Source organism: Macaca nemestrina, chromosome 16 (assembly GCF_043159975.1).
Source record: "Macaca nemestrina isolate mMacNem1 chromosome 16, mMacNem.hap1, whole genome shotgun sequence".
In the NCBI taxonomy this organism is placed as follows: domain Eukaryota; kingdom Metazoa; phylum Chordata; class Mammalia; order Primates; family Cercopithecidae; genus Macaca; species Macaca nemestrina.
In genome coordinates, this window is record NC_092140.1 from 100355261 (window position 1) to 100378051 (window position 22791).

Consider the following 22791-nt stretch of genomic DNA (forward strand, 5'->3'; position numbering starts at 1 on the left):
ATACCTATGATATCACAGAAGGCTTATACATGTTTATCTTTGAATCTATCCTGAAAGACAGAAGTCTAAACATATCAGAGAAAATAAATGATGCCTTTGGAAACCCTTAATTTGCACATCCCATGGAAATCCCTGCCGCGGTGTTTTCCTTTCACTCCATCTCCTGCCCAGAGACGTGAAGCCATAAATCACATCTGCTAACGAGGCGGTGCCCAGAGGCCCCCGTGTCACCTGTATTTGCTGGGGACTCTGATGGGGCCATCACTAACGTCCTCACAGGGGGGACACTGATGATTCTTTCATGACTCTTTTCCTGATGAGACAGTCACTTTTAAGATTTCTGAGTGTTCTCAAGAGGTCAAAGTCCTCTCCCCTGGTAGTCTGTGCTAGAGAAATTATCTCCGTTTGGACAAAAATAAAGACCTTCAGAGAAAAAGGGAAAATGAGAAAGGGGGAAGAACAGAGAACTCTTTCTTGGACATACTGAAAATGGTTTACACATTTTCCACATAATTTTTACCCCTTTGGAGAATGACAAATCCTACAAGACTTTATGTTGACTTCTTGAGTAAGTCTAAACATGTAAGACAGTTAATACGTTAAAAGCAAAACTTTTGTGCAAAATTGTATTATCAGTAATAAACATGTGTGACAATGAATTAGCTGACACAGCCAACTGTGTGACTTAAGAGCATAGGCCCTGATATTGTTCAGATAGAACATAAAATGCTGTCTCTTCCATTCCTAGCTGAGACCACAGACAAGACGATATAATTTTTGTGAGGCCTTTATTTCCTTATTTATAAAACTAAATACGATCCTGAAAAGGATAAACAAATTAAGAGACTTTCATTTCTGACTTCAATGTAATAAAGTGCTTATATGGTTCAATCTCTCTGAAGGTCCCCTACATAGAAAACCATGCTTGCTAACGCTGTCAAAAGGCCCTGGCACTATGGTTCATGCCTATAATCTCAGCACTTTGGGAGGAGGATGCAGGAGGATCACTTAAGCCCAGGAGTTTGAGAGCAGCCTGGGCAACATAGCGAGCCCCTAGTTCTATAAATTTTTTTTTTTAAATTAACCAGGCATAGTGGCACGCTAGTCCCACCTATTTGAGAGGCTGATGCAGGAGGATCGCTTGAACCCAGAAGGTCAAGGCTACAGTGAGCTGTGTTTGTGTTCATGGCACTGCACTCCAGACAGGGCAACAGAGCAAGACTGTCTCAAAAAAAAAAAAAAAAAAAAAAACCCCTAGATGCGGTTGGATGTACAGATCTGGAGCTGCAGTGAGGGGCCACGCTGGAGAAGCAGATGGTGGAAGTTGGCTTCTCAACCCTGACTGCTCATCAGAATCAACAGATAACGAAGGAAAAGAGAGGTGCCATCGGGAGTTTGTAGAATTTCTAGAGTTTTGATCTTATTGCTCTGAGGAAGGGCCTGGGAATCAGACTCTTTGTTTTTCTTTCCACAAACCTTTCATTTAAAATAACAAAACTTCTGCTCAAAAGATTCATTTTTTTGTCATCAACAAACATTTCATTCAAATGAGTGAACTTTCATTCAAACATTTCAGTTTTTTAATTCAACAAACATTTCATTTAAATGGATGAATTCTTTTATTCATTTATTTATATTTTACTGAGGTAAAAATCACGTAAGATAAAATCGACCATTTTCAACTTAGTGGAATTTTGCATGGTCACAACGTTGTGCAGTTATCCCCTGTAGCCTGTTCCAAAACACTTCATCGTCCTCAAAAGGAAATCCCATACACACCGAGCAGTCACGTGCCATTCTTCCTCCTCCCAGCCCCTGGCAACCAGTAGCTTGCTTCCTTGGCTCTGTGGATTTGCCTATTCTGACTATATCACAGGAATGGCATCATATGTGGTCTTTTGTGACTGGCTTCTTTCACTCAGCCTGTTTTCAAGGTACATCCAATCAGCCTGTTTTCAAGGTACATCCACATTGTAGCACATGTCACTACTTCATTTTTTATGACTCAGTAATATTCCACTGCATGGATTCCCACGTGGGTTGTTTCCAGTTTGGGGCTACTGCAGGCAGTGCTGCTATGAACATTATGAACGTGCACATACAAGTATTGTCTGAGTGCCTGTTTTTAATTCTTTTGGGTGTACACCTACCTAAGAGTGGAATTTCTGGGTCATATGGTATTTTCCAGATTTAGCTTTTTGAGGAAAATATGTTTTTAAAAAGTTCTCAGCTGAGTGCAGTGTGGCTCACGCCAGTAATCCCAGCACTTCATGAGACTGAGGTGGGCAGATCACGAGGTCAAGAGATCGAGACCATCATGGCCAACATGGTGAAACTCCGTCTCTACTAAAAATACAAAAATTAGTTGGACTTAGTGGGGCACGCCTGTAGTCCCAGTTATTCGGGAGGCCGAGGCAGGAGAATTGCTTGAACCTGGAAGGCAGAGGTTGCAGTGAGCTGAGATCGTGCCACTGCACTCCAGCCTGGCGACAGAGCAATACTCTGTCTCAAAAACAAACAAACAAACAAAAGTTCTCCAGATGATTCCATGTGAAGCTGGTGTGAGAAGTCACTAATGTATAAGATGAACGAGGCCATCCCACACATCAGATGGAAGGCACATGGGGAGATGCAGAGTGGGAACATCATAGGACCAGAGGTAAAACCTTGGGAAAACAACATTTCACAGGCAGCCAGAAAGCCCATAAAGGAGACAGATAACTAAGGAGAAGAGAAAGGTGCCATTGAAGAAAAAGAGAACCCCTCAAGGGAAGAACCCTCAACACCAGATGCTGAAAGGATCTGAAAATCTAGAACAAAAGGGAGTCTGCTGCGTGTGGCCAGATGGAGCCCCGGCTATGCATTCTTCACTAAGGGCTGGTTTCAAGGAATTGGGATGTATGTGAGATGCAAAGGAATAGAGGCAAATACAGTAACACAGTCTCTTATTCATTACTTGCACTTATACGCCAAAGACCATGTCTCCTCTCTTTATTCATCCATGACACTAGGAATTTGCAATGTAAATGTCACAATACTTGCAAGCCCACAATAGAAACCTTGGACTGGACCAGTTTGCACTTCAACAAATTACATGGCAACATCCCTGCCAGACACAAAGTAAATTGTACTGGAGCACTGACTATACATGACCTCTCTAGGATTTTAACCATATGGAAAATATTTGGGTGCAGAAATGCATAATTAGGAAATTGTTTGATTCTAATTTCAGCAACATATTTAACAAATTCTTGCATTTCCCTCTTGTTGCCACCTATAATACTGTTTTAGTTTAAAGGTATTTATTTCTATACAACTTTACCAATCTCTGAATCAATATTGATAAGAACATGCTTCATGACTTCATAGGCCAGTTATTTTCTGAAAAAAAATTACTTTTTCCATTATTAGAGAAACAGGTATTCTCACAACTATTATATTTTGAAGATGAAAAGTGAAAATTAAGGTCAAATTTATGTTTGAAGCCACATATTGAATTTAGCTTAAGTTTAAAATTTCCATGACTAGTAAGTACATCTGAAGTGTACAAGTACTTTTTTCTTTTAAGTACATGTTGATTTTTTTAAAACCTTAAGTATGAGATCAGCCAGGAAATGTCTCCAAGAGCAAGAAAATGATGCACTATCCTAAATTCCCTTTTTCAATTAATGCTTCCATTTTGTAGACTGTAGCAGTATTTAATTTGAAATTTCCTCTTTCTGTGCCAATTCCAGTTTGAACTCCCCTGAGAAGTCTTCAAGCATACAGCCTATGAGACACACAAAGCACTGTGAAGCAGTCACAGCGAGAAGGGGAAAAAGGTATGGGTGTGTGTGTGTGTGCGCGCGCGCGTGTGTGTGTGCGCACGCACGTGTGCATGCGTGCACGTGTGTGTGTATTTTAGTATCAAGCACCTGGCAAGAAAAGAGCATGTTCCTGTAAACCGTTACAGGCATTCCTGGCTCTCCCCTGAGAATCCAACGGACTCATTTTGATTTCCCTCTTAAAAACTTACAAGGTTTTAGCATGTTTGCATTGGGTTACAGTTTACCAGACTTTTCCACATTGTTACTTGTTTTTGTCCACCAGCAAGTCAGGGGGACGACCCCATGATCAACAGGGCAGTGACAGCAGAAGCGGCTGACTCACCGTGACTCACGGCTCTGAGGTAGAGTAGTAACAACCTCCAGTGTGGAGCAATTCATATGATTAGGTACCCACCTACTCAGCAGCTTTACAATGAAGAAACAAAGGGAAATTTATGAATAAAAGTATTTCCCCACCATTCTTTCCATCCTTCCTTCCATTTGCATAGCCCTAATCTAAACTGCTCAAATATATTCCAGGAAAGCAAGCACAGGATCAGTACTCTAAAAAGAAAGCTCATTAGCTATGACACCAAAAGCACAAAGGAGAAAGATAGAGAAATTGGACTTTGTCAAAATAATTTTGCTGCAAGTAATACCATCAGGAAAGTGAAAAGGTAACCGAACGGGGCAAAAACTGCAAATCACCCATCTGATGAAGTAGCTAAAGAACCCTGATACCTCAATAATAAAAAGATAATCCAACTTAAAAATGGGCAAAGGATTTGAATAGACATTTCTCCAAAGAAGATATACAAATGGCCAATAAACACATGAAAAAACGATCAACATCATTAATCAACAGAAAAATTCAAACCCAAACTCCAATGCAATACAACTTCACATCCACGAGACTAACTAATCAAAAAGACAGCTAGTGACAAGTGTTAGCATGGATATGGAGGAACCAGAACAATCGCATATAGACAGTGGGAACAGAAAGGGTGCAGCCACTTTGGAAAACCATCTCACAGTTCCTCAAAAGGTTAAACACGGAGTTACTGCGTGACTCAGCAACTCCACTCCTAGGTACATACCCAGGGGAATCGAAAACCCATATCCAAACAGAAGCTTGCACATAATCTTCACAGTAGCATTACACATAACAGTCAAAAAGTGTGAAAAACCCAAATTCTCATACATTGAAAAATGGATAAACATGTGGTACATCTAAACAATGGAATATTACTCAGCCATGGAAAGAACGAAGTACTGACACATGCAACAACAGGGATGGAGAGAAGTCAGAAAAAGAACATCTCTTTTATGGCTCCATTCGTGTGAAAATGTCCCAAACAGGCTAATTCGAGAGCCAAGTGAAGTAGATGATTGGTTGTTTGGGGTGGGGGTGAAGGAGTGGAGGAAGATGGGATTAACTGATAATGGATACAGGAGTTTCCTTATGGGGTGATGAAAATGTTCTAAAATTGGTTGTGATGATGGTTACATAACTTTGTGAATATACTCAAAGCCAATGAATTGCTTTACAACAGGTGAACTGTAAGGTATGTGAATTGTATCACAATCAAGCTGTTTGAGGAAAACAGAAGGAGGCCATCCTGAAACCCAGAAGCAGTGTATTTCCCTTTCAGGTGCTCTGGCCATTGCTCCCTGCACCAGGTCCCTGACAGCTGCACCAGGCTTCCTGACTTAAAGGTACAACAGACTCATCATTCATTGTTTCAAACACATTTGAATTTGTCCTCATCCCTATGGTCCCTGAATATCCTGTGACCACAGGCATAAAAGTGACGTGCCTTTCCACTACTGATGCTCCACTTGCCAGCCCCTCCAGCTCTCTGTGACCACTCATCTTTCTAGGGGTTTATTGTCCTTATAATTCTGTCTGACTTTTTTTTTTTTTTTTTTTTTTCAGACGGAGTCTGGCTCTGTCGCCCAGGCTGGAGTGCAGTGGCGCGATCTCGGCTCACTGCAAGCTCCGCCTCCCGGGTTCACGCCATTCTCCTGCCTCAGCCTCCCGAGTAGCTGGGACTACAGGCACCGCCACCACGCCCGGCTAATTTTTTTGTATTTTTAGTAGAGACGGGGTTTCACCATGTTCGCCAGGATGGTCTCAATCTCCTGACCTCGTGATCCGCCCACCTCGGCCTCCCAAAGTGCTGGGATTACAGGCGTGAGCCACCGCGCCCGGCCGACTTTTATATTTCTATCAGAACTAGACCTCCATGTAGTCAGCAGTCAATGGAATGTAACAATACCCCACCACTGCCAATGGGGGAAAAAAAAAAAAAAAAAAAAAAAAAAAACTTCCCAGACTCCATGAAGAACTTACGAAGATTTCTGGTTAGATCTTACCACAAAAATTGCTATCACATGAACCTGACCAAACTCCTCCTCAACTGAAAAGAAATACCCCAACAAACGTCAGAAAGGAAGCATCAAAGTCCCATAAGTCTTGGAAGTTGAGCTCAGACATGTGCAGTAAGTGGGACCCCAGTAATTTCTCAAAGGGGCTTGAGCCAGTGTTTTTCCAATTTATCCCCCATGGTGAATGTGACTGGAAGCCCTGGTCCTTACTCTTTTTATCTTCTCAGAAGACAATAAACAAAACCGAAATGTAAAAGCCACTAACTGCCTCTGCAAAATCTGTGCACCAACAGTTAAAAATAAATTTGTACTTTTGTTTTGGCTTTTTTAGATATGAAACTTTAAACCTAGAATTCCCATGCATCCCTTTCTTTCATATAAACACAGGATACAGACAAAGCAGAGCATGAACTGTGCACAGCCTGCATGTTCCTACCTGCAGCATATGACCGCTTTGCACGAGAGTGCCAAATCCAGGAAACTCCTCCGGACTTCGAAGGAGAGCGCGTACTTCAGGGTGTGGCCATCGATGATGAGGGCCACATCATTTTCCTTCCCCAGCAAATTCCCAAGGTCAGTGCAGTGCTGAGTAATGGCTGCCCTTGTGGCCTGAAACAAGAGTACAGGGGAAAATCACATTTTTTGTGTGTTTAATACCAGAAACAAAATAGAACTTAAAATTAAACTTCTTGAAATGAGAACACGCCGATTCTGATATAAATATATTAACAGTTCAGCTTTGTGCATTTACACATTAAAATTTCATTGGAATGCCCTCTGGGTCTGTTTTATGGGTGCAAACATCTTCACAGTGAGATCTGTTTGAAATTTACAATAATCCACTTCTTTACACAACATACACATTATTCTTGGTGCCCCTAGAATAGAAAACTCCATATAAACAAATGTGCTTTTTGGGGAAAGATAGCAGTATTGGAACTTGAATGGCAAACACTAACATTTCTCAGTTTGCACAAGATAATCTTTAAAGCATCCAAAAGATATCAAGGGATATAAAAATATGACAAAACATTAAATTTGAATCCTGCTGAGATCTTCGGATTAAACCATTCTTTCCATGCATCGCCAGCGGAAGTAATAAGCTGATCTTTTGTCCCATGTTATAGAAAGTATCTAATCAAGTTAAACTGCCGACACCTGCCAAAACATTACTACCAGTCTTAAAAGCATCTTGGTGTAATGTCCATTATCACATGGAATTAAAACACAAACATTTTTTAGATTTAAAAAAAAAATGGGCTGGGCACGGTGGTTCATGCCTGTAATCCAAGCATTTTGGGAGGCCGAGACAGGAGGGACTGTTTGAGCCCAGGAGTTCAAGACCAGCTTCGGCAACATAGAAAAACCCCATCTCTATAAAAAAAATTAAAAAATTATCCAGGCATGGTGGTGCATGTCTGCTGCATGTCTGCTGCATGTCTATAGTCCCGGCTGAGGTAGGAGGATAGCTTGATCCTGGAAGGTGGAGGCTGTAGTAAACCCTGATCATACCACTCCAGACTAGACAACACAGTGAGACTCTGTTTCTTTAAAAAAAAAAAAAAAAAAAAAAAAAAAGATGTTGTTTTCACAGTGAATTTATGACTATGAATAGGATATCTCACTCAAATATAAAAATGTAATTTTGGGCTCATAAAAAATATAGTTTAAGTTAATCGGGAAACACAGAATTCTGCTGAAATTATTCTGTCTGGAAGATGACTATTAATTAACATTCATATGCAATTTATTACATGATAACGTAAATTGCAATCTTAAAGAAATATGTTCATTGAACAAGAATCCTTCTACCTCTAGTAATATTGAGGATCAGCTACTATTAAAAAGTGAGAAACAGGTTCCAAAAAACTGTCTTATTGTTTAGTGTTTATTCTCAATAAGTGACTTTTGACAATTTCATAAAGATTTATTTAAGAAAGATGTGGTCTAGAGCCCTGCACTGTGGTCAGATGGCCTGGGTTCTAGTCCAAGCTCTCTACTTGTTACCTCTGTGACCTTCAGCAAGATACTTAGCCTCTTTAAATTGCCATTTTCTCATGCGTAAAAGGGAGCTAAAAACACTTCATAGCACTTTTCTTATGAACAAAAAGTAATCAACATAAATCATTTAACACGGAGCATGGCATACAGGAAACACTCAGTAAAGCCCATTCTTCCTCCTGTTACTATTTATTCATCAAGAATTTCCCCCATCTGGGCCAGGTGAAGTGGCTCACGCCTACAATCCCAGCACTTTGGGAGGCCAAGGCAAGTGGATCATTTGATTGAGGTCAAGAATTCAAGACCAGCGTGGCCAACATGACGAAAACCCATCTGTACTAAAAATACAAAAATTAGCTGGGCGTCGTGGCGCGCACCTGTAATCCCAGCTACTCAAGAGGCTGAGGCAGGAGAATTGATTGAACCTGGGAGGTGGAGGTTGCAGTGAGCTGAGATTGCAACACTGCATTCCAGCCTGGGTGACAGAGTGAGGCTCCGTCTCAAAAAAACAAAACAAAAAACAAAAACAAAAAGAAATTCCCCTATCAAGGAAAATACACTTCTACTTCAGGCAGTGAATACATGCCATCATTAGCATGTATTTATGCATGTATTAGATAGGCCAAAAGCAAGGCCTCTTGCACCAGTTAGCCAACTTGTGAATGCATAGGAAAAGTTCTTGAAGGAAATTAAAAGAGCTACTCCAGTGGACACACAAATGATAAGAAAGCAAAACAGCCTTATTGCTGATATGGAGAAAGTGGTCTGGAACCACAACATTCCCCTAAGCCAAAGCCTAATCCAGAGCAAGGCCCTAACTCTTTTCAACTCTACGAAGGCTGAGAGAGGTGAGGAAGTTGTGTTAAGTCTGTAGCTTAACAGAGATTGGTTTACGAAGTTTAAAAAAGGAGCTGTCTCTATAACATAAAAGTGCAGGGTGAGGCAGTAAGTGCTGATGTAGAAGCTGCAGCAAGTTCGCCAGAAGGTCTAGCTAAGATAATTGATGAAGGTGGCTTCACTAAATAACAGATTTTCAATGCAGATGAAACAGCCTTCTATTGGAAGAAGATGCCATCTAGGATTTTCATAGCTAGAGAGGAGAAGTCAATCCCAAGCTTTAAAGTGTCAAAGGATAGGCTGACTCTTGTTAGAGGCTAATGAAGTTGGTGACTTGAAGTTGAAGCCAATGCTCACTTACCATTCTGAAAATTTATGCTAAATCAATTCTTAGAAATGGAAAAACAAAGCCTGGCTAACACTACATCTGTTTATAGAATGGTTTACTGAATATTAAGCCCACTGTTAAGACCTACTGCTCAGAATAAGACTCCTTTCAAAACATGACTGCTCAGTCACAACGCACTGGGCCACCCAAAGCTCTGATGGAGACATGTTGATGAATGAATGTCATTTTCATGCATGCTTATCTAACATACCTTCTGCAGCCCATGGATGAAGGAGTCATTTAGAGTTTAAGTCTTATTATTTAAGAAACACATTTCATAAGGTTATGGCTACCATAGATAGTAATTCCTCTGATGGGTCTGGGCAAAGTAAATTGAAAACCTTTCAGCAAAGATTCACCATTTTAGATGTCATTAAGAACACCTACGATTTATGGGAGGAGGTCAAAAGATCAACATGAACAGGAGTTTGGAAGAAGTTGATTTCAACCCTCATGCGTAACTTTGACAAGTTTGAGACTTCAGTGGAGGAAGTAACTGAAGATGTGGTAGAAACAACGGGAGAACTAGAATTAGCGGTGGAGTCTGAAGATGTGACAATGTGCTGCAACCTCATGATCAAACTTGAATAAACGAGGAGTTGCTTCTCATGGACGAACAAAGAAAGTGGTTTCTTGAGGTGGAATCTATTCCTGGTGAACACGCTGTGAACATTCTTGAAATGACAACAAAGGATTTAGAATATTACATAAACTTAGTTGATAAAGCAGCAGCAGTGTTTGGAATAATTGATTCCAGTTTTCAAGGAAGTTCTATGGTGGATAAACGCTATCAAACAGCATCATATGCCACGGATAAATCCTTTGTGAAAGGTAGAGTCAAAAGATTGAGCAAACTTTATTGTTGTCTGATTTTGAGAAATTGCCAAAACCACCCCAACCTTCAGCAACCACCACCTTGATCAGCCAGCAACCATCAACGTCATGGCAAGACCCTCCACCAGCAAAAGATTATGACTTGCTGAACGCTTAGGTGATCGCTAGCATATTTTTGCAAAAAGTATTTTTAAATTAAGGCATACACATTGGGTTTTTTAAAGACATAATGCTATTGCACAGTTAATAGACTACAGTACAGTGTAAACATAACTTTTATATGCACTGGAAACCCCCCCCCAAAAAAAAAAGATAGTGTGACTTGCTTTATTTGCTTTATTGCTATGGACTGGTACCAAATCTGCAGTATCTCTGAGGTATGCCTACAATAGACAAATCATTAACAGAATAATGTTCTATGCATAAAAGTTAAATGGACTTTCATTAAAAACAAAGAAGCCAGGCATGGTGGCTCATGCCTGTAATCCCAGCACTTTTGCCGAAGAGGGTGGATCACCTGAGGCCAGGAGTTCAAGACCAGCCTGGGCAACAGAGTGAGACTCTGTCACTACCAAAAAAAAAAGGGACATATAGGCACAAAATTGGCCAGGCATGATGGTGCAAGCCTGTAGTCCCAGCTACTCAAAAGGGTGAGGGGCAAAGATCGTTTGAGCCCAGGAATTGGTGGCTGTGCTGAGCTATGATCATGCCACTGCAGTCCAGCAACAGCCTGTCTCTAAAATAAAGAAAACTTTGTACTTTTTATTGTCAATTAGCTTTGTAATTCTGAATCTCAAACAAGCATCCTGAAAACATCTATGCCTTCCTAATCTAAAACAACAGCCTGCCCTTTAGAATTTGGGTAGAGAGCAAAAAATTATCCTGACTTGGGAAAATGCCAGCTTGACAGCCTGGGTGTGTTCACCAGGAAATTCAGGTAAGTGTGGGAAATTCTAGAGGGCGTGCCTGCTGGGGGTCAATGAATGAAGGACAGAAAAACCGCCTGAGAAGCACGTCACCAAAGAGATGAGACAAGGTACAGAGATTTGGCCCAGGGAGAGCAGCCAGGTGCTACAGTAGAGGCCCAGTCTCGTTCAGTGCCTTTTAGACCCATGGGCCTCCCCACTGGACTTATGCCTGGATCCAAGGAGGGAAAGAGTGACGAACAGAAATCTCTGAAATGTGGAGACCACTGCCTGTGGCTTTTTGTAAGAGGGCACAGCATAAATGGAGACATTGATGGTCATCGTAGGCAGGGTGCTTTCTCTACTTAGGGTTATTTCTGCAGCACACATGAGGACAGACTGGATGCCAACACATGGTTCTTCTTCCTCAGCAGGAGGAGGAGAGGGACTAGCCTGGCCAATGTGGTAAAACCCGGTCTCTACTAAAAATACAAAAAATACAAAAAAACTAGATGTGTGTGGTGGTGCGTGCCTGTAATCCCAGCCACTTGGGAGGCTGAGGCAGGAGAATCACTTGAACCCAGGAGATGGAGGTTGCAGTGAGCCAAGATTGTGCCACTGCTTTCCAACTGGGCAACAGAGTAAGAGTCCATCTCCAAACAACAACAACAAAAACCCCAAAATTAGAAAAGTGTGGTGGCACACCTTTGTATTTCCAACTACTCGGGAGGCTGAGGTGGGAGAATCACTTGAACCTGGAAGGCAGAGGTTGCAGTGAGCCAAGATCATGCCACTGCACTCCAACCTGTATTTTGTGACAGACAAAATAAATAAAATAAAAATAAATAAATAAATATAAACAAAAGAGAGAGGGCGAGGCAGATCTGAGGGACGTCTCTTTCTCTGACCTTTTTGTGGGCTATTCAGCCTTCCTGGTACATTTTGAGTTACATTTCGAGTTACATTTTGCTTGAAAATGACTGGTTCTCAATCCTACTTACCCTGCCATTCTCTTCTCTCCCTGCCCTTCATCTGCTCAGACACACTCCTTGGCCTCTGGGATTGAAATTTTTTTCCTACCACTAAGAGCTCTCCAGGTCCATCTAACGCCATCCTTGACGTGTCTCCAGCCTCCGCTTTGAGTTTAATTCCTGCACTTTCCATGCCCACTCGGCAATAATCTTTGATCAAACCCAGACGAGCTGGGTTCACCACACACATGTGGTGGAATATAGGTCCCTTCTGGGCAGTTCTCAAGCGAGCCAATCGAAGGTATTACTATCACAAACAGTTCCTTATTCTCAAATGGACTATGATTCAAGAGTCTATTTGTAAGGTAGTTACTGGGCACTTAGAATCCATTTTCCCAGAGGAACGATGTTACAAATTATGGTCGGATCCCAGGGCCTGTTAATGCCTGTTTAGTCCAGTTGCTAAAATTTATACTACAGTCTCTTATTTTAATAAAAAGCCAATTACTGAAAGTTACAATGGACTTAGCCGTTATAAGGGGCATAGAAAGTCGGGGCTGGAGGTTTCATACCAGGAAAGATAAAAAATATTCCAAAATCCTTAGATAGAATTTGCTTTTAGGTGTTAATGTTAAACTGTCTATTTCTAGCTTTTGGTGCATGTTCTACCATTGTATTTCCCTTCACAATTAAACACACACACAATTTAATGTCGAAAGTGAGTGACTGTTACTGACAACTGTTCCCTACCTTTTTCCCCAGTTTTGTCCTCCCGTGAACCTCACATTTCTTAGCAAGGTCAGTATTGCCTTTGCATTCCCAGCTTATAAATTAAAATTATGTTATCACCACAGACAGTACCACCTTCCAGTCTCAGGAGATGTCGTGCCTCTGCTGATTCATAGAGGATCCTCAGAGGTTCATCTGGTGAACCCTGAAAGTGGAAGTGCAGCCCTGCTCAACCTAGGGGTACATAGGATCCAAAAGGTGGTTCCACTGTTAATCACTTTGGATTTAATAAACAAGCCAGGACAGATGAAAATTTCTAGACCCTAGATGCATTTCTACCAATTTGCAGATGGCACGAGTCTTGCTTCAAAACTGAATGGTTCCAGCACCACTGAAATCTGCACAGGCAGGAGCCCTCTTCCTCCATCAGCTCTGCAGGGCCGTGACGGATTTCCTCGACGCCATGGAGCAGCAGCTGCTGCAGCCCTCACTTTGATGTCCTGCAAATTCCAGTGGGCTCAGAGCTGACCATGCCCAAAGCAGATGGTTCAAGTTTCATTAGCGGCACTTCAACCACACCATGCTTAGCCTTCGAGTTCCAGGGCAGACTCCCTTCTCCTGAATTAATTGGGCTATTGAGTATCTAATGATAATGCTCTTTCTTTATCCCACACATTCAATGCTTTTTCTTCCCCTCCATGAATCTTTTTCCTGTCCCCTGACGACCATCACCTGTGTCTTTTCTCACCATCGCCTTCCCCCATTCTTCAGATCATTCCCTGCCCAGCCTCCCACACCCAGTGCAGCTGCAGTCACCATTTTCCTGCCACTTTCATGTTCTTTTTACTATCACGTTCATTTCCAACATAATCACACCTCTTTCTTGACAGCACTAATACTCTCAATGCTTTTGTATTTATAGAACTTAAAGAGTGTAAATGGTAAAATTCAAAGCACAAATATAGCAAATCCACTCTGGGCTAACAAAAGCTGCCAAGGCTGAAGCCGAAGTAATTACATAAGGCCTCCACTCTGGCAGCTGCTGGTGGCAGGTAAAGCTTGTACCTTTTTGCTCTGAATATTGCTTTGTTCCAATCTAGGAATATCCCTAAATTTAAAGTCCATAAGTAGACAAGAGAAATTTGTTAAACGTATAACATTTCAAGGACTACCTATAATACCAATAATTCAAAGGAAGACAGGATGATATCTCACAGGCATTAAGCAACCATTTTCAAGAGATGTTTGGCTTCTCACCTGCAAGCACCCAGGTGCCAGTCTGGTACTCTCAGGTTATCTTTTCTCACTTACCCCATGACACGTTTCTCTACACTGGCCACCCCTCCCTCCCACAAAATGTTTCTATTTCCAAAAAAAAAAAAAAAAACTCTTATCCTTCTCACAATAAGCGAACCCAATTTATTGAATTCATACTAGCATGCAAGCCTCTACAGAAATACTCTTCTGTTTATCAGCTTTATTAAGATACAACTGACATACAGTAAAGCTGACCTATTTTAAGCGCACGAGTCAACAAGTTTTGCCAAAGGTACACAGAGTCAGGTAACCCTGGCCACAATCAAGATACGGAACCCTTTCATCATCGCCGAAGTTCCCTCCTTCCATGCTGCACACAAGTCCCTTCCCGCACCCCAGGCCCTGCTGACCTTTCGTCTACCTCTTTTCACTACAGTTTGGCTTCTTCTAGAATGTTACATAAACAGAATCATAGTTTGCAGTCTTTTCTGTGTGGCCTATTCACTTAGCCTGATGCTTTCAGATTCATCCAATATTAATGCACATGTCAATAGTTTATTCTTTCTGTTGCCAAGCAGTATTCCAATGTGTGGACACAGCACAACATGTTTTGGTGTTCACCCATTATTCGACATTTGGATTGTTTCCACTTGGAGGATATTATGAATAATTCTTCTATGAATCTATGTGATTAGTCTCTGTGCAGACTTATGTTTATATTTCTCTTGGGTAGAAACCCAGGACTGGAGTTACCCAGTCATACCACACATATAGACACACACAGAGCAAGTGCATATTTAACCTCCCAGAAACTATAAGGCTGTTTTCCAAAGTGCCTGAGTCACTGTGGGTTCCCAGGTGAGCTCACAGGTGAGCCCTGCCACTAGTCCATGCTCACCAACACCTGCAAGCTGAGTCTCCTTAACTTTAGCCTTCCAGAGGGTGCGTAGTATTAGATTTAGTAGTTTTAATTTGCATTTCCCAAATAACCAATGGTGTGTTGAAGACCTTTTAAATGCTTAATGAATGAACCGAATTTCTGTTTGCTGAGATTTCAAGACACATACAGTGGGATGATTCAAGAACACCAGGGACAGCCGGGCACGGTGGCTCACACCTGTAATCCCAGCACTTTGGGAGGCTGAGGCCGGTGGATCATGAGGTCAAGAAATGGAGACCATCCTGGCTAACACAGTGAAACCCCGTCTCTACTAAAAAAAAAAAAAAAAAAAAAAAAAAAAATACATAAAATTAGCCGGGCATGGTGGTGGGAGCCTTTAGTCCCAGCTAGGCAGGAGGCTGAGGCAGAAGAATGGCAAGAACCCAGGAGGCGGAGCTTGCAGTGAGCGGAGATCACGCCACTGCACTCCAGCCTGGGCAACAGAGCGAGACTCCGTCTTAAAAAAAAAAAAAAAACAACACCAGGGACATACTGTATGCATGGGCTTGCCTTGTCTAAGAAGCTCTCTTGCAGGGTAGCTAAGATACACTAATTATAGTTTCTTTCTTTAAAAAAAAAAAAAAATCACAAATTTCTGAAAAACCCACATTTTCCTGATAAAGCATCCCAGGCAGTGTTAGAGGACAGATTCAGGAAGTGAGATGAATAAGAGAAAACTGGCCACGTGGTTAATGATCAAGTATCATTTATAAGAAAGAGACTATTTATGTAGTTGGCCTCCAGAGCCTAGAAAGTTTGAACACTATTAATTACTACTATTTACTGAAAGAAAATTTGACTAACAGTGTGACAGGGCTCAAATCATTCAGGTAAAAAAAAAAAAAAAAAACTCTGAAGATATTTACTGTTTTCATTTCTCAAAAGATATTAAATAGCAACCCTTAATATGCTTATTTTTTCCCCCAAACTAAATTTTTTATTTTAATACCAGGAATCCTCTTATATGCTAAATAAATCATTGAATAGCTCTGTACAGTAATCTCTTAAAAATAATGCATATGTTTTAAGAAGCATTTACTACTTGACTGTGGATCCTTTTTGTAGTTTTTAAAACATGGAATTCGCCTTAAAATAGATGGTTTTTTTCTACAAGAAAATTATTTCAAAGTGTGATCTTCCTCCAAGAAGAATGTGAAATCAGCACTTGCAAGCCACCACTCAGCTATGTATAAAATGACCTCCATAATCCCACGGAACAGTTGCTTGTCACACCATTTGCCCAGAGTGGATCTCTGGAAGTCACTGTATACTTCAGGGACACAATGAATCACTGCCACATTTAATATCATCACTCTAACTAGGAATAGTTTTACTATGAACATAACAACCTTCGCTTAATTAATTGCCCGACCTTTGGGGATTAACATTTTAAACTTTAACATATTAATGATACGGCCGTTCTGCTTACTATTTCTCAAGTCTCCTTGATAATTGGGAAAATTATCAAGTGCCCAAACAGAGCACAATGGGGCTTACATTTACAAACTAAAAATGAAACTACTAGATAAATTATTTTCTAGACAACTTAAGTTTACAAAGAGCGTTTTTAATAACTATGTGATTAAGTGTATCAGGTAAATTTTACTAAAGGAAGATAAAGCGTTATTAATGTCATTAAGATCTTTATTTGGCTAACAGTGACAAATGTTGATATATGTTCCATCAACATAAGCAGCACATAAGTGGTGCAGTCGTTACAATTCTTGAACTCATTATCTGCTTTAAGATAAAACCAGTTTCTTAAAAGACATGCTAAAACTTTTAAAGCAAACCTCACAGATGCTGTATAAGAAAATGAACATGTTAATCTCAACTTAATTAACTTCCTGACTCCTGGAGATTTAAACTTCGAACTTCAATATTTTGAAGACACAGTCACCACACTTACTGTCTCCAAGGTCTCTTTGACTCTTAGCAAATATAATGTGCCCAGGCTGTATTTAGTCTTGTGCAAACAGCAAATGAAAACAGTGACAAATTTCTGAAAGAGAAACAGTGAAGGGAGATCATTTAAAAATATTCTAAGTGCATGTGTGGCAGCTGCAGGCTGTGCAGACTGGCAGGGAAGATCATAGCCACGGGACGAAAATGGGAGCACAGGCTCACATTTGGAACCTGCTGAAGCGAAGGTGCCAGACAGAAAGGGCTGAAACTGGGCTGTCCCCCACAGGCTCCCAGGCTGTGGGTGAGCCCACAGGGCATGGTTCTGGGAAGCCCTGCCAGCAGGACCTCCTCGGTGCTCCCTGAATCATCAGGCGCTGGGGAGTACAGAGAGAGTTACAGGAGAGAAAAGAACAGCTGTCTACAAATCCTCTGCTATATCAGGAAAGTCTCTCATGCTCACATGGGACACTGTTACCACATTTAAAACTGGAAATACTTTCTACATGAGAGTCTCCAGTTGGTAATGGCAGTGGCACACTCTAGGATACATAAACTTTAAAAAATCCCTAAGTGAAAAAAATAAGCAAAAAATGTAGGAAACATCTCATTTCCGCCGGTGGCCTCAGCACTGAAGAGACAGTGAGGAAGCAGCCTCACCTTCTCCCTGACACACGCCTGGCCAAAGACTCCTGGCCGCGCAGAAGCCATAACCAACCAGGGTGCGTGAGGGTGGGCTTTGGGGCAGGCCGGGCTCTCCTCACCATTCTTTATCCTACACAGACTGGCAAGTAGTCAAGATCATGGAGATAGATGTTAACACTGAAATACAGAGAAAGAAACAAAATCCTGTGATTAACTCTTAGGCAGGAAGGGCCTATAATGTGCACAGGATCCTAGAGACCCAAGAGTTTCAGAATGAAACAGCGACACAACAGCACAAAACAGCCAGAGATCCCCGCATGTCTGGCTGTTGGCGCAGGGAGTATCCCAGGCCTGTAAAGTGTGGGGAGCCACAGGCTCGAGTCAGGAAGGTGCTGGAGGGTGGGGACTCTGGCAGGCTGGGAGGAAGCACTTGGACTTCATCCAAGAGTCTACAGGGAGCTTGTGAAGGTTTGTATGGATAGAAATAGCATACTTGAATTTTTATTTGTAGATCACCCACCAACAGTATGGAAGATGGATTGGAACAAGGACCCAGGTCAGTTAAAGAGGTTTAGGATGCTGGGAGCCTAACCTCTGCCTATGGTATCACCCCTGCCTGCGATAACAGACAAAACCAAGAAGTGTATTTACTGAAAAGAATCAACAGTGCTCGGTGAACGGTGAGGGGACCAGAAAGGAAATGGGGATAATAGGTGTGTGGCCAGCAGAAAAAGGAGCCAATCCCTAAGAAAGCAACAAGCAAAGAACTGGGGAGGGGTGGGGATCAAGCGACGGCAGATCAGAAGTCGCTGAGTATCAATGCCACGGAGGGAGAGCTGGCTCTTTGGTTTAAGAGCCGCCTACTGCTCCCTGGGATTGCGATGGGAAGGCCTCCTGGGATGGTGGGGGATCAGGAAGCCTCTCTAGGCCCTGGAATACCCAGAACTGCTCTCCAGGGACACTGCTGTGCCTGGAGACAGCCTGATGAGAGTCACTTCCACTGCTATGACCCCGTTAGCGTCTATACATTTCAAATGAGCATCTGGCAGCTGTCACTTGCTCTTTGTGGATCACATAAGCTTTTGATCAATGTTGGCTAAAGAATGGAAAAAGAGATCACCTGGGTCGTCTCCTTACCACTCCCACCGGGTGAAAAAAGCAAACAAACAAATCACCTAGCAAACTGCAGGTGCTGAAGAAACGCTTGCCACCTCTTGTTTGGGGACTATCTGCTGCCTCCTGAACTCCTGACCCTGGCCGAGCACTCCACTCATGGCCACTGTGGGCCATGCGCTGTCCTCTGCTCCACGACTCCCTTCGGCACTGGGGCAGTGACAAGGGCCTTCTGATAACATTTTGGAAAGTATTTGAGACTTTAGCTTGGTTGGCCATTCATACAGTCAATAAGCAGTCATGAAACATTGACTATAGGAACACAGCTGTGCACAAAACTTCAAAGGCCCAGCTCTCAATGGGCTTACACATTAGTGAGGGGACAGACACTACACCAATAAAAACAGAACACGGTGTCATGAGCTGTCGAGAGCCATGGATGAAAACCAAGCAGGGTTTGGGAAGCAGGAGCCCATCAGAATCTTGGGCACTCAGGGCCGCAGTCAAGAACACTGAGACTTACCTGGGAACGGAAGCAGAACAGTTTGTACTTCAGTGCACGAAATGTCCTGACAGTGAATTTGAGTGACCAGGAAATACAATCAGTAGGTTGACAAGAGGTTAATTGTTCATCCCATTAAAAAAATATATTTTTAAGCCAAAATTTAAAAGCCAAGAGCTTCCACAAGAAAACTCTGTTATCTCGCTTCTCTTGAAACATTACAGTGTCTGGGAGTTCCGGGCCCATGTTCCCACTGAACTTGTTACCCCTGAGAAATAAACATACACGCTCTTGGCCAGGTGCCTCCCAGTCTCTACTGCCTCCCTGATACTGGGATACTGAGTGTCACTGTCATTTAGCATGTACTGCTTGTTTTTTCCTCTGGACCCACCTCGCCATTAAAAGTGGGAATCAAGACGACCAGGGCGGCTGTAAGTTTCTGGTTTGGAGACAGGGGTCTCCTTGGAGCACTCCCTCATGTTCCTGCCCCACAGGCCCGTTCTGCAAACGCTCCTTATGAGCCCTATTCTCTGTGATTTCCAACAGGACAGAACTCATCTCAAACAGTAGTCCGATCAGGCATCCCAAATATAGCATGCCCCAAACTGAGTTCCTGGCCCCCTCCCTCCCATGCCCGCACGCCCCCCGCATGGAATAGTTATGGACCACCACCCAGAGAAACACAGCAGTGAACACTTCTATCTCTTTCAGTCTAGGACAGCTCCATGCTTCCAGGTACTCACACCAAGAATATCAGAATCATTCTTCTTCCTTTCTGTCATGCCCCATATATTCCACCTATCACCAAATAATGCTGCCTGTGCCTCTGAAATGCATCTAGGCCCTGACCATATCTCACCAGGCCACTGCTGGGGTCACCCTCCCTCACCTGGACCATCTGAGCAGCCTTCTGAACTGTCCCTGGGCCTCCACCCAGCAGAGAAACCCTGTTACCATGGAAGGCAGGTCCTGCCACTGCATTCAAAGTCCTCCCAAGCTTCTGGTCTCCATCTGAATAAGAGCCAAGTGCCTTCTGATGGCTGGCGAGGCCCAGCACCCCTCTGACCTCGTCTCATGCCAGAGCCCCCACTAACTTTCTGTTTTTCTTCTAATAGGCTGACCTGCTGCTCCCTTGCATCCATTCCCCCAGATTTCCATGCGGCTCACCCCACTTCAATGTGGCTTCTTAGGGAGGCCCTCCTGAGCGCCCCCATTTAAAATCACACTTCCCCATGCAAACTCCTTATTTCCCTTTCCTCCTCCATTTCCCTCAGGGCACGTACCATGTTCCATCTTCTACGTCTTTCACGGACACATTTTGCTCACCGTCCACCCTCCCCACTAGAGAATCAGCTGCAGGGGCCAGGGATTTCCCGGCCGATTCTTTCACGATTGTATCTCCAGGGCCGGGGGCGCAGCCTGGCCTGCAGGGTATATTCAAATCTTTATTGAATGAAAGAATGACAGAAGAAAGGTAAAGATGGGAAACAGGGAGTCCAGTTCAGAGACTATGCCATCACTCACGTATCTAATCGGCCTGGAGGAGGGAGCAGCAGGACTGAAGTCTTTACAGAAGCAAAGGGGACTGGGCTTGGTAACTGAGTGTGAGGCCCAGGCAGGGACTGTGTCTAAGGCTGTCACCTCCAACTACAGCTTCTCAGCCTTCATGGAGATGGAGGCGGCCAGAGGGTGACCGGATAGGAGGGGCTGGGGAGGAGCCACAGGCAGGAGGAGTCAATTTTTAAGCAGATTAAATGAGTTGATTAATATATATATTAATACATTCTTCGCAGGTATAATTCTAAGCCTAATAAACTCTTCCCAGACAACTTTCAAGGTTTAAATTATTTCTAAATGTAATAAGCCCAAGACTCAAAAGAGCTCAAATTCACTCAAGTATATATGCTACATGTTACACTCCAGCCTCCAGAACAAAAGAAAAGTTACAAACACCAGGAATACGTGGGAGACGATGACTTGCAGAAGACCAGTGTCCCCGGTGCTTGAAACTATGTGGAGAACAAAAAAAAGAGAAGTGGCTCTGTTTTCCAGACTTACATTTAATAGGTTCTAAATCCAGCACAGATTTGACCTTTGCTTTAAATAGATTTTCTTGGAGAGGAGGGAAGAAAACACTGATTCATCCGAGACTCCTGAACGACCTACTGTTCACTTTACTTGGAATAAAGTCTGCTTTAAATCAGAATTCTTGAGACACAGAAATAAATATACCAAGAGGTTTCTAATTTTGTGCTTTCACCAACTGATTATTTTCATTCACAACAGTGGACGAACTCGATACGGTCTTTCCAGAAGAAGGCCATGGCGGCCGAGCAGAGCACACAGCAGAATCAATCAGATCAATGCAAGCAGGCTCCGACTTCAGCTTGTCTTGAGATCAACACTTCCAATTGAAAAAATAAGAGAAGTATGTGAAATGGAGATGACTATTCAGGGCTTTCCAAGGCCTGAGTTAATTCAGCAACATTTGAGGAATAAAGGAAATGCAGGAGCAAAACTATTTCCAGTAAGACTGAAAAAGGTTAAACCAGAATCATTCACTATTAAGACTGTTCACACAGTAAACTTGAAACATACAAACTTCCCACTCTGTTAAGCGCAATCAATAAGATCCATGTCACACACTCAAGGGCTAACTAGCTGGTTAATAATATTATCCTGGACGGAAGCCTTGTTATTATAGCTTATTCGTTAGCAATTTTGCTTCCTCTCAAACCTTTTAAGCATCTCATTGTTCACTTTATATCACAGTTATAAGACAGCTGGAGAAACAAACAAAAATAGAAATCTGCTTTACTATTTGATTCTCTTTAAGGAAGAAATATGAGAATGTACTTTGTGTTTGTGTACCATGCAAATAAATGACCCAAAGGCACCGCACAGGTAAAAAAGATATGCCAGGACATTAGGAGTAGTGAGGACTGTGGAAAACTGGCAAGTGCCTGCCCCCACCTAACGATGTTCACGGTGCTGTCCAAACAAAACACCACTGCAGGCTCAACTTGGCCTTCTTGACCATCAATTTGCCACAAAATCAAGAATGACTAAAAATTCATAATTTTTTTTTAAAAAAAGGAAATGATGGTTTGGATAGCATTTTGTTGTTGTTGTTGTTGAAACTCTGAACAACACTTGAAGAGGCTTTCACAAGGCCACCATTTGTAATTCCACACGGCTCCTACCTCCCCCTACTGGTTAGAGGAAAGCAAGGGCAACCCGGCACTTCAGGTGAGATGAGAATTCATTCCTGCCAACTATCATTTCAGAACTCTAATGACAAGAATAAAATACAAATGTGTAGACTGAAACCCACATAAGTATCAGTCCACACACATAAAACTACACACAAGATCTAGTAGAATTATATGACTCTACTACGAAATCACACATTTTGAGAAACTTACATGTCTAGAACACTAACAAGCAAGAGGACCAACAGCAGCCCACACGGACAGTGGTGATGCAGAACTGCATACAAATTGCTCACTACAGTCTCAACCACAACCTCACCTTGGATGTTGCAGCTGCTACAGGCTTCACGTCTAAGGGCAA

General features: G+C 42.4%; 1 protein-coding gene across 5 annotated transcripts in view; it reads right to left on the reverse strand.

Annotated features, from left to right (window-relative positions):
- LOC105490228 (ATPase phospholipid transporting 8A2) overlaps positions 1 to 22791 on the reverse strand; it is a 654028-nt gene that overhangs the window by 315582 nt on the left and 315655 nt on the right. For all 5 annotated transcript variants that reach the window (XM_011755645.2, XM_071081519.1, XM_011755646.3 and 2 more), the window contains one exon: positions 6631 to 6803. In XM_011755645.2, coding sequence (XP_011753947.2) covers positions 6631 to 6803 — 173 coding nt within the window. The remainder of the gene's footprint in view (positions 1 to 6630; positions 6804 to 22791) is intronic.